The sequence below is a fragment of the Ostrinia furnacalis genome, unplaced genomic scaffold (genome assembly GCF_004193835.3).
Source record: "Ostrinia furnacalis isolate ACB-3 unplaced genomic scaffold, ASM419383v2 OfSCF0398, whole genome shotgun sequence".
NCBI lineage: Eukaryota > Metazoa > Arthropoda > Insecta > Lepidoptera > Crambidae > Ostrinia > Ostrinia furnacalis.
The window spans coordinates 571,978-585,078 of record NW_021130637.1 but is presented as its reverse complement, the minus strand read 5'-3'; the positions used below and the strand labels follow the sequence as shown (position 1 = coordinate 585,078).

General features: G+C 37.7%; 2 protein-coding genes across 2 annotated transcripts; one reads left to right on the top strand and one right to left on the bottom strand.

The window, feature by feature from the left end:
* Positions 1-1,498: 1,498 nt before the first annotated feature.
* Positions 1,499-8,266, bottom strand: betaggt-I (geranylgeranyl transferase type-1 subunit beta). The gene is made up of 5 exons (XM_028319143.1): positions 7,807-8,266; positions 7,478-7,605; positions 6,495-6,668; positions 4,484-4,647; positions 1,499-2,495 (listed from the first exon to the last, which is right to left on the bottom strand). Exons 1-5 carry the CDS (start codon positions 7,911-7,913, stop codon positions 2,013-2,015), a joined length of 1,056 nt encoding a protein of 351 aa, XP_028174944.1. The 5' UTR covers positions 7,914-8,266; the 3' UTR covers positions 1,499-2,012.
* A 280-nt stretch (positions 8,267-8,546) lies between these two features.
* On the top strand, positions 8,547-11,880 carry RpS6 (ribosomal protein S6). Its single transcript, XM_028319156.1, has 6 exons — positions 8,547-8,653; positions 8,980-9,184; positions 9,460-9,605; positions 9,868-10,038; positions 10,338-10,484; positions 11,757-11,880. Exons 1-6 carry the CDS (start codon positions 8,648-8,650, stop codon positions 11,841-11,843), a joined length of 762 nt encoding a protein of 253 aa, XP_028174957.1. The 5' UTR covers positions 8,547-8,647; the 3' UTR covers positions 11,844-11,880.
* The last annotated feature ends 1,221 nt before the right edge of the window (positions 11,881-13,101 follow it).

Sequence of the window (13,101 nt, the reverse complement as noted above, 5' to 3'; positions counted from 1 at the left end):
CTAAACGAAGATAAATATGGGTGAAAAACGCAATGAATTTTTAATGAATGAGTAACCAAGCCGTTTGCATAAACATAATACATTATACCTACCTATGTATAAATTATATTGTGAAGAAGATTTTGAACGTATTTTTAGTTCATCCTAACGTAATATCAGACCTTTAACACAATTTCGAGGTTAAAGCAAACTAGAAAACGTAAAATTACTGACTCTTATAGAAAATGTATTTACTATAGTAACATTATTTGTGCATTAGTTCCATAAACACCTAACTAGCCAACCTCTAAATGCCCGCCATAGTAAACAAGTATGGCACGATGCGAGTTTATTATTATTATTGTACTATAATAGCGTAATCATAATTCAATCGTTGTCCTCCATTTGACATCGTTCGGTACCGTGTACCTACTTGTAAATTAGCACCTATATTCATAATATATCCTTTAAGTACTACTAAACATATCAAAACAATGGATACCGTAAATGAAATTCAAATATAATACTGTACATAAGAAATTTTGAAAAATAAATAAGCCACTCTTAAAATACAAGAATTCGGTAGGTACATATTCTATACTAGCGGCCGCCCGCGACTTCGTACGCGTGGATCCCGTTTTACCCCCTTCATCTATCTTACGCGGTTTAGATTTTTTCATACAAATGTTTTTTCCCGCTAACTCCTGTTCCCGTGGGAATTTTGCAATATCCTGTTGTAACTAAGCTTTAAGTTTACTAAGGTACCTGCATGCCAAATTTCAAGCGTCTAACTTAAGCAGTTTAGATTTTTCATACAAAAGGATTTTCCCGCTAATTCCCGTTCCCGTGGGAATTCCTAAGTATCCTATAACCTGCCCAGGAGTACGAAGAATAATTGTACCAAGTTTCGTTAAAATCCGTCATGTAGTTTTTGTTTCTATAAGGAACATACAGACAGACAGACAGACAGAAAGACAGACAGACAGACAGACAGACAAAAATTTTACTGATTGCATTTTTGGCATCAGTATCGATCACTAATCACCCCCTGATAGTTATTTTGAAAATATATTTCATGTACAGAATTGACCTCTCTACAGATTTATTATAAGTATAGATTATACAGACAGTGTATGATACAATTGTTCTAGCAATATATTTGGTCGCAATTTCTACCTTATGCGATTGAGTTTCTTCCGAACATCTTAACATTAGACGCAATAAGACATGTATTTTATAATTGGATATGAGATGAAGTTCATTCGACTTAAATATTAATAATTACCAGTTATCATACACTCAGCTCAATCGCTAAAATATGTTTATAGCAGAACGCACCAAATCGCCTTAGCTCTAATCTCAGTAAAAGACTGTAAGTAAGGATACCATTAAAAGACTCTATAGCCCAGAACAGACGGTGAAACGCAACTGCAACGAAACTGCATCTGCTAGTTACTTTTGAGTTGCATCTAAGTTTCTGCCATAGCGTCCGTTGAGAGACCACATATAACGCGACCAGTTTGAAACTTTCAGTTTTAGTTTCATTCATCAGAATCATCACAAAGTTGCAGTTTCGTTGCAGTTGCGTTTCACCGTCTGTTCTGGGCCTATGACTACTAGACAGACTGTACTAAACAGGATATCGCTCTTAAAATTGCTGTTATAAATCAACAGATCATTTAGCCGATCGAAAGTCAGAAAGAACAGTCGAAACTAACAGTTATGGCGTTTAATGAGACCTATAAAATGTTGTCATTATTTACATGTACATTTTATTTACGTAATTAAAAGTTGTTTTAGGTCCCGCGTAATTTATTTCTGAACAAACGTTTGTCTAGTAGTCTTTGATACTTTAAGTGTTTGAGCAATAAAAAAATATTAGATACAAAAGTTAAACAGTATTTAGGAACTGTAGTATTACAGCGCATAAAATATAAACATTTTAATATAACAAACAAAACCTAGAACCAAGTTACAACCAACGGAAATGCTTCATGAGGTACAGAACTGTGTTAGAAAATAGATTACACCTACTATGACTCACTGGCCCACTTCTGGTGTATGGCTTTGAGATGGTCGAACGCTCTATTGGTAATATTGAGCGTGGGTATTATTTCTAAGAGGCCGTTTTCTCCAATGAGACTGAGTCCAGCCAGTCCTAAATAAGTGTGCATAGGATCGGTGCACGTGTCAGGCCATTTGGAGAAGCCACCGACCACGGAGTCTTGAGTTTCGTAGACGTACTTCCTATTGCTGGAATAGTTGGTCATGTGTAGGACGTCTAGTATTTTTAATGAGGCGCCTACCCAGAAGCTGTAGCAGGTGTCGACTGACTTGTTGGGTCGGCCTTGGAAGCCGTCGACTTGGCGGAAGAGCAGCCACCGTTTTAAACCCTCGACTTGCTCTTTGGAGAGTTTGTCCAACTGGTTCGTGAGACTCAGGGTAGCGAGCGCACAGAATGTGGTCCCGCCGTGCGATTCTAGCTCCGGACATTGAGCAATTCCGAAGTCATAGTTCTGCAACAATGGATAAATTGGTCTTCGGTATTTGAAGTAAGCAGGTAAACTATCCACTATCTACTAGTAACTAGAAATCTCAATTAGGAGCCCAAACAAATATTGCTCGAAATTGTCGAGCATTCCCCAATGAATACAAGCCTCTCGTTTTCGCCAATCACGACGCAATATGTGTAATCTCACAACTCACAGTGAAAGGTGACCGAACCACATTTTATGACAAGCTTGCCTTGACATTGGGCGCGGCGTTTAGCGGTGGAGAAAGTTCTTTTGAAACTGGTCAAAGCTGAAAGGATGTGACGTATTGTGCATACAGTAACCCTTCTCGCCATTTATTCAAGTTGAAGCTAATTAAATATTTGGGCCTGCTATACTCCATACGGTTGGGTCTCGCAGCCCGAGGGCTTCGCTGCCAAGTTGCCATGTTTGTAGCGCTATCATGTCTACTAACATACACTCACTGCTGCGTCGTTACAAGAGGCCTGTTGCGGCCTAGATACGATGCTTGCTCTCTAGGGAGATCTAGGGTGGTTAGAGTAGGAAGATAAACAAATAGCGCACAATGGCCCAAGCCAGCCCAAGCCCAGGTCAAGAGGCTAAAGTATTCGATTGCCTTGCAAAACAACCTAACACCACAGAATAATAATAAGTACTACGTACAGAAGTTTTACTTCGCGAAGGTATTTAAAAAAATGTATGCTCAATGTCATTAACAATATGGTGTAATTTAGCCTGTTTCAAGAGTCTAGCGCCATTTTGTTGCCAAACGTCAGTGATCGGCACTGCGCCGAAGCTATAGGGCTGACTTCGGTAAAATTATGTGACGTGAGGTGCCAAACTGCAGAAAATGGCGGAGGAAATACATGATTTAGCATGAATTATCATGAATAATATTAACTACTTATTTATCTCTCAGTGTCTTGAGGCAACTTAAAAAATTACATTCTGTGTTTTTATTATTATTTAGGCAGTTAAATACTGCACAGTATTTAGTATACCATTTTCTTTATTTTCTTTCATCATACACAAGCATACGCGTGCGTGAGTCAATGTTCGCTCGTATGTGAGGCCTTGTCGAATAGTATCCTGTAGGTGGGCCATAGTGCGTGTTTTGTTTTCGATGTAAACTCGCGGAGATGAACAGGCCTGCTAACACTCACAATGGACTTGATGATGTAGTCCGTCGCCTTGGGCACGTCGAACCCGGACCAGTCGTCGAGGATGTAGCTGATGCACGCGGCGCAGTATAGATGACCCACGCTGAACTGTCCCACCAAACTCAATGACAGGGTGGCGCTACCATCGTTCAACTATATGGTTTCCAACATGGCAAGATCCGGTATTGACGGTGGCGCCCCACTGTCAATGTTATGCATAGGACAGTTCAGTATTTTGGAACTATACACGAAGCGCATGTCCAACCAAAAAATTTGGACCTACTATGTTCTATCATAGTTCATCGTTAGTCAAAACGTACACTAATATCTACACTTACAATATACTTGATGATAATTATTATGACCGCATGTCTGACCCGAAGTTGCCTTCTATCTGTAGTGCTATGCGTCTACTAACACACTCACAATGGACTTGATGATGTAGTCCGTCGCCTTGGGGACGTCGAACCCGGACCAGTCGTCGAGGATGTAAAGCCTGGTCCGTGAGCACGTAGAATCCCGTCCAAAGACCCCAAGCTACCCATCCCTATCGCTCGCGCATAATTATGTTGCTGTCGCGACTGTGCGACGGGCGCCCGCAGTGAGTGTGCGAGCGCGACAGCAACATAATTACGCGAGCGATAGGGATGGGTAGCTTGGGGTCGTTGGACGGGATTCTACGTGCTCACGGACCAGGCTTTAGCTGATGCACGCGGCGCAGTACACGAAGCGCATGTCCGACTCGCAGCCCGAGAGCGTTGCTGCGAAGTTGCCTTCTGTCTGTAGCGCTATCACTGTTTATAGCGCTATCGCGTCTACTAACACACTCACAATGGACTTGATGATGTAGTCCGTTGCCTTGGGGACGTCGAACCCGGACCAGTCGTCGAGGATGTAGCTGATGCACGCGGCGCAGTACACGAAGCGCATGTCCGACTCGCAGCCCGAGAGCGTTGCTGCGAAGTTTCCTTCCTCTGTCTGTAATGCTTTCACACCTACAAACGGAATCAACTATGAAATACTATCATACCTAAAATTAGTAATTAAAATTTTTTTTTACTACTAGGCCCCTTAATGATCAAAAGTTACACCTACAATGAACCCTGGAATAAAATTACATTTCACTAAATGACAATTTAACCCATTAACGCCCAAATGAAAACTACGGCCAATTTCCCATAGCCAATGTTTATTTTCTTTATAAAAATACTTCAGAAATAATACTAAACACAAAGAAAACCAAAATCATAATCAGAAGTTAGGTTTTCAGGGGTGTACTAAGTTTAGTACAATGGGCGCTTATGAGTCATATTGAGCAAAACCTTCTTCATCCTGGCACAGTGTTTTCAGGCACATGCCATAAGCTGATTTGACTCTATTGAAACACACAGTAATTTTAAGCTATCAAATCAGCTTGTTTGCTGGTTTATTTTGATTATAACCATTATTTCATATTTCTTCTCCATCAAGTAGAGCAAGAATACCTACTTTTATTTATCTTTTATAAGTCAAATATGTGCGTACTATATATTTGCGGAATGCTAGCTGATCTAAGCGACTATATGGGTTTACTATGCAGTGCAGTCTGCATGCATTTGAAATTGTCATGTCCACCATATAAGCTAACAAGACCCATCCACCGCTTTTTTTCCTTTTTCCTCAATTTGGTAAAGTTCTATAGACTAGTCATCTAATCTAACCCACTGATCTTCTTATTATACTAGAGCTGGACACCCTGTGGTGCCTAACTCTACTTTTTTTTTATCAAGAGACCCCATATAATGACCTTTCCCAATGGTTCTAAAGCGTCAACATTTGTTTCAATGGTACCCACATTATTATCTTTCAATCAATGCTAATAAAATGACGTTTGCCTTGTCGAATCTGTTTCTAGGCTTTTTGTGAAAATCTTTATAAGTAATCAAAGGATACCTTTTGGTTCAGTTTTCACGTGTGGTTCCAAAAACTATGTAACTAAGTCTCTTTAGGTCGACAAATAGGTCGTAATTGGGAAAACAAAATGTTTCTTTTTGTTGTCTGTAACTCCATAAATAAAGAGCCATGTTATTGGAAAAAGAAAACAAAGATTACATATAAAAACTATGCAGAAATAAGTAAACACTCTAATAATAATGTCGTTACTGTACTATTTTACGTAACGTGTCAAGCGCCCATTGTACTAAAGTTTGTACAGCATCACTTTGGGAGTTATAGCATGAAAAACTTTCCATGAAATGAACTTTTCTATGTATTTTTTATTAGGATATGTTGTTAGCTAATACACAAACAACTTATTTGGTATTTTGTGTAACTTAAACCTTGCATAAAAAATTATCAAGTACCCACTAGAAGACATGAAAAAATCACTGAAACGGAATCGCAAAATACCCCCTTAAGATTGTATAATTATGGTCTGTTTCATCTCAGGATATAATGCATAGACCTTTGTTTACCGATTGTAATTATTTCCAGGGTAAAAATACTCACTAAACCAGATTTATCGTAACTTAAAGTTGTGTACTATTTATTGTACGGCGGGCGTTAATGGGTTAAGCCAGATTTCAACTAAGGTATAACTGAAAGAAAATAAAATAGCAATCAATTCTGTCTATTTAAAAACTATAATACAGCTACACAACAATGCAGCACCTATGCTGTAATTGAAAATTGTCAAAATCAGGTCATAAGTTCAATTCTATTCCCATTTGAAGTCTATCTCTGACTGTGTTTTTATGATTGCATTTCCTTACTACAAGTGAGAGAGATTGGTAAAAATGGGATTATTTGGTAAATCACCCTGCTGATTAGGAACATAACATGATATTTATAGTAAAAATATTACCTTCAACCAATGCTCTCCTATTTATCCTTGACAAATCATCACCCAGGGTCAACAGTATGCACAGACCAGTGTACGTCATTGCAAGGTGGCCACATCGGTAGTGGCTGTTGGCAGCACCGAGGTCTATATTGATCGTTGAGGACCCCTGGAATCCACATGATGACATGTCGCCATCTGGTAATAGTTTAAAATTATGTAAAATCAATGGTCTGAAAACCTTGATTTATGTTTATTGATAATAAAAGGAAGGAAGGAATGACATGTTACATTAAATCATGACTGTGCTTGTGCATATAGGCTTATTCATAAAATCTCAAACATCAAATCTTATGATTTAAAAATCAGTTAATATTTGTTTCTTTTAAAACCTTAAAAAACATTATTACAAGGTCTATTTTAACACTGCAATAAAGCAGACCCATAAAAACCATTTGAAGTAGACGATATTGAGCATTACAGAGGTGATAAGAAGATACAGTAACCTTTATTTATTCTCAGTGGCTTTATGACAGGTGCTATCAACAAAGGATAATATTGGAGTAAATACATTTTATTAGCCACAATGTAGTATGTATTTACATAAGGTTCAGTGAATTCTACTAAGTAGCACAACTATAATGTTTATTGTGAGTCATTCAACCTTGGGATGCTAAATCAAGCAACAATAATCATAAATGCTATTCTTTTCAACAGAAAACTTAATTATGAATAGTTATGCTCTACTAACTCATATAATATAAAACTAAATAGGTACCTATATAATATAACACAAACAATAGTATTCAAAACCACTTAAAATGTTTAGACCAAGTATAAAAGCTTATAGTTTGGTGAATGAATAAATTTGCTTGAGGCATATAATCTCTCCCAATTTGTTACTAAAATCTACGTATTTAATAGAATTTCTGTAATCTCTTAACATTTTACAAAATCTACAAAGTCAAAAAGTTTTCTTCAAAGCCCACAAACTGTAAAATACTCACTTTCTTTGCTGGGTTGAACTTGTAACTGGTACACCCAGTCTATAATCCTTTCCCTCAACTCCAAAGCAATAGAGGATATGGAGCCAAGAACATCTAAGCCACAAACCGAGAAGTAAGCGATGGTAACTCTGAAAATAGAAAAAAAATACTCGAAACTACATATCCAAGACTGAAAAGAAATTCAAAATGAAATGCTATCCAATTTTAAATTATGAAAATGAATGTAAACAAAATATTATTGCTTAAACTCTCAGAAAAAATAAGTAAAAGTACACAGAATCAGAATCATAACAACATTAGGTTAGGTTTAACAGGATGTAAGGACCAACCTGGTAGTATCGTGTGATGATAGCGATGAAGGCAATATATTCAGAAATCGCATAAAGTACTTCACATGCTGCCGATGTGCTAGTTCTGTTAAATTCTCGTTACTCATTTCTACAGTTTGATATCCAAAATCAATCTAATAATAAATCAAGAAGTGTGTATTATTAAATAAAAATATTTAACAGTAATCGGTGCGGGCCGTTGTACAGTTGTAGTGTTTATTCATTTGATTAATATACTATGATTTATTTTACACATTAAATTTAATAAAAATGTAAAAACTGAAACGTTCGTCCTGCTTCGTCAAGTCAAACAAACGTCAGATTGACAACTGAACTGACTGATACGAAATTGTGGAGTGTCCGTTTTTATCCAGAGTGATAACATTTTTATAGTCCGAAACAGCCCTTTCACAAAATGATTGAATAGAAAGTATTTTAAGCAAAGGAATTAATATTTTTTTCAGAAAAGGGTAGCCTATGTTGGTGTCAAATGTGTAAATCCGCCATTGAATACAATGTAAAAGATGGTAAAAAAAAGAGCGTTGGATTTTTTAGTGGCAGTATTAGTCCAAAAAGGTTGAGATTTGGGAACCTTCGCAGCGGGTGATTGAGAAAAAATATTGCACGAATGATTTCAACAACAACAAACAGAAGTCAATAGTTTGAAACTTAATTTATTCTTGTTATTCTTCGGATAAAGTTTTATTTTTATTTTTATCGATTATTCAATTGCTCATATTGAATGAATCTATAGTTTGTGACAACTAGAATTATGAACATCACTACACATTTGTCGATGGTTCTTTTTCATGGCTGACGTTCGTAGGACCAAACCGCAGTCATGAAGGTTTAAATTTATTTATTTGTAAATGTTACCAAAATTCCACTAAAATATAAATCCTAGACGATTCACAACTTATTGAATTCTCTATTTGCATAAATGTGCTGCTGATTACTGTTACGATTTGTGAGATATTATTTGATAAGTTAGGCCGTGTTGTGGAGAATGAACTTTCATTCAGTGATTCTAAAATTCATTGTGAATTTATCCAAGTCTTAGGGTTAATGTAAAGTTATTGAGAGTGTTTCTTAGCGATTTATGGAGTAAAGTCCCCAAGGATTTATGTTTGAAGTGTTTGTTTCATTGTTTATAACCTATAAATTGTTTTGTAGCTGAACGTCTCGTTCCCGGCGACGGGATGCCAGAAGTTATTCGAAGTGGTGGACGAGCACAAGCTCCGTATCTTCTACGAGAAGCGCATGGGCGCGGAAGTGGAGGCTGACCAGCTAGGCGATGAATGGAAGGGCTACGTGCTCCGCGTTGCTGGCGGTAATGACAAGCAAGGGTTCCCCATGAAGCAGGGAGTCCTTACAAACAGTAAGTACTCTTACGTTATCTTCTGTAGTTAATTTTTTTATGAGTTTAGCTTCTTGATCATTGGCTGAGAAGTTGTCAAACAATTTACATTCCTAAGTGTGGCCTGCATGCTATTTATTATAACACCAAGACCTTACAGTCAGTCAGTTAATGCATAACAATAAAAAGCTATGAATTATGTTTCTTTAATAAATTTGCCATGCCATATTTTTTACTTATTTCAACTATTGATAGAATTTTCTGTAGCAACATTGTTATTTACTGTATTATTTCAGGCCGTGTCCGTTTGCTGATGTCCAAGGGTCACTCTTGCTACAGACCACGTCGTGATGGTGAGAGGAAACGCAAATCAGTCCGTGGCTGCATTGTTGATGCTAACCTCTCTGTATTGGCTTTAGTTATTGTCCGCAAGGGCACCCAGGTAAATATTATTAATATTACATGCTGATTATCAAAATTTTGGAATTTTTACACTTCTCCCTGTTCTTACTGTTTTCAAGATCTTCAAATCTTGGTAATTATATGCGGCAGGGTATATTATCATGGTTTTTAGGACCTGTCACTGTAACATTAAAGTGTCAAGACATTATCCTTTGAGCCAAACATTTATTTACATTATCTACAAATAAACTAAATTAGTCTTAAACAATCAGCCACTTAACTATCATAATATTGAATTACAGGAAATTCCCGGTCTTACCGACGGCAATGTTCCCCGCCGTCTTGGACCCAAACGTGCATCCAAAATCCGCAAGCTGTTCAACTTGAGCAAAGAGGATGACGTCCGTCGCTATGTTGTCAAGCGCCTCCTCCCCACCAAGGCAGGCAAGGAGAACGCCAAACCCAGATATAAGGTAAGATCCTCATTATTTGCTATTTTGTCCCTGATTACATATTGGTTCCAAGTTTATCTATAACTTGGAGACAGCAGCATCAGGGCAAATCAATGGCACCGAGCAGAAGACTCAGGCTATTATGCCTGTCTACTTTTACAGTGTGCTGAACATTATTTATTTCGACAAATATAAATGTGTATATAGATTTTTGACAGCTATGCTTTGAACTTAGCTGTTCTAAGTGAAATTACCTTAGAAGTCCTGTACTATGTACCACCACAGAGATTTTATCTTATACCGTATGTATTTTTCTCTAGGCCCCCAAAATCCAGAGGCTAGTGACCCCTGTAGTACTCCAGCGCAGACGTCACCGTCTGGCACTCAAGAAGAAGCGTCTGGCTAAGCGCAAGGCCTCCGAGGCCGACTACGCCAAACTGCTGGCTCAAAGAAAGAAGGAGTCCAAGGTACGTAACTGCTTCTGCAAACGGTACAGATTTTGAGACTGATTCTGAAAACTGGAACTACTTCGGACAACAAACAACTAAAATCTGTCAAACTCCATACAAAAAACAGCAGTTATAGTTATGGTAAATCTCTACCTTATCTAATAAAATATTTGCTCTGGATTAATCAGAATCAGACTCAAAATTAATTAAACCACAAAGGAGGCTGACTTGACGTCTCCTCTGTGGTTTGGTTGCTTACAGTTTTTTATTTTAGTGTCTAACCTGTGATTATTATAAAGCCAGTTTATAATCAATTATTTTTTTGGATAAATGGTTGTGTGAAGTTGTTTTTGTTTTGGGTAAACATAACATGGTTTTATTTTTATGGTATTTCCACAAGAGAATAGAATAATTCAAGAATAAGGTTGTAAGATCAACAACATAATTGAGATCTGAACAAAACCTCCAAAATTGACATTATTATTTTTACTGATTTTATTAAAATAAAATAAAAACTCAAAGATGTTGTTAAACTTCTGCTAAGCTGGAGTGTTAAAGAATGAAGATTTTAGAATAATATTGCATCTTCTAGGTATACAAAATAATGCTTCCTGGAATTAACTCAAATCAAACTTACACTAATTCCATCATTAGTTAAAATAAAATTAATTAATCAAAGAAAGACAAAATCAAATTAGAATTACCTTTCTCGCCATAATCTTAAATGTGAAGCAACTTGAAAGAACTTGTGAAGCCTATTATAGTATCATGCTCACAAATCACACAAAAAACACAAAATGTCGGCTTTATAATGTCAGTGGTTCCACAGCAGATACCATATGACCATCGCTTTATGTGTGGGAATCGTATTTGGCTGTAATAGCAAGGTGCTGTGTCTTACCCCTTGGTTTATGCTTGATATGGGCTAAGGTATTAAATCAGCGACAAGTTTATTTTGCCACTTTCAACTCGCAGATATAATAGACATCTGTCTTGTAATGTAAGTACGATTTTATTTGCCGAGTTTATTATATCTGTCACAGTGTTTGTTTCCACATGTTTTTAAAAATATTAAACATTGTGTGCGTTTGGCGGAAAATAGAAATTGGAAGCGCAAGCAAAATGGCGATCGCTACGGCAGCCACGTGTAGTCGTGTACCCATTGTAAATTCAGGATGTAGACTTGACATGTGTAAACACACAAGAAAGTGGTAGAAAGGATGTTTAACTTACATTAATTAATTCCAACTTGTCTATTTACTCTTTCTAACATTCGTAACTTTGTCGCAGGTCCGCCGCCAAGAAGAGATCAAGCGCAGGCGATCGGCTTCGATGCGTGACTCAAAGAGCTCAGACAAGAGCGCGCCTCAAAAGTGATCATCTTACTTTTAACAATATAAAAATGTAAAAGCTATTTGTACTTCTTTTATTCCTAGCAGCTACAACCTACACAACTACAGCGCATAGCTGAGTATTGGAGGAATAACAAAACACATCTCCCGCCCGTACCGCTCTACTGCCTCAGCTATGCCCTGTTATACCCACCACTCACTTGACCTCTTATCTAGTATAATGATGCTCAAGACGATACTTGTTTAGATAACAAAAGAAACCAGCCAAAAAGTAGCAAAACTGTAAGTATTCAGTCTACTACTAGTTTTACAGTCGATGGTAGCACAGCACTATTTGTTGGTGGTGCAAGAGGGATTTAAAAATACCCTTTGCACCACCAGTGGTGCAGGCCGGTGGTGCAAAGGGTACAGAAGGTCGAAAAACATGTGCGTGCCCTTCGACTTTGAGAGGCCACTGTGGAAAACGAAGTCTCAACATTATCGATACTATGTGCGAAGAACTATCGATACTGCTATAGATGATGACCTACACTGAATTGTCCCACCAAACCATCCAAACTCATTGACAGAGGGGCGCCACCATCGTTTTCCACCATGGCAAAAATCGGAACCAGCGATCCGTTATTGACGGTGGTCAATGTGACGGATGGGACAGTTCATTGTATTTGGGTCCTTATAGCATACATTATGTAGCTTATCACCACTACATTATTATTCTGTGCCACTACATAGCCCACTATCATTATGGAGGGCTTGGAGCAATACCAATATAGTTCCAAAATACTGAACTGTCCTATGCATGACATTGACAGTGGGGCGCCACCGTCAATACCGGATCGCTAGTTCCGATTTTTGCCATGTTGAAAACCATACCACCAAACTCAATGACAGGGGGGCGCTACCATCGTTCAACTATATGGTTTCCAAGATGGCAAAAATCGGAACCAGCGATCCGGTACTGACGGTGGCGCCCGCCCATGAAGCTACAGATAAACAGATAAAAATGGAGGCCACACTCCGAATACCTACTTGAAGCACAAACTAAGTATCACTATCTCGCTCTCTGTGGGCAGACTCGCTCTTTCTAAATAAACAAAAAATATAAAATTGCTCAAATTCAATGAAACCAATGTAAAATCTTTATTTCTTGACATAGGTATCATTAAAAATGATAAGTGTAATTACTGGTAAAACGTTTTAGGAAGAAATTACTGTAAAAAATGTGAAAAATGTTTACAATGATCCAATGTCGGAAATCACGAAATAAACACTTACGCGTAGAA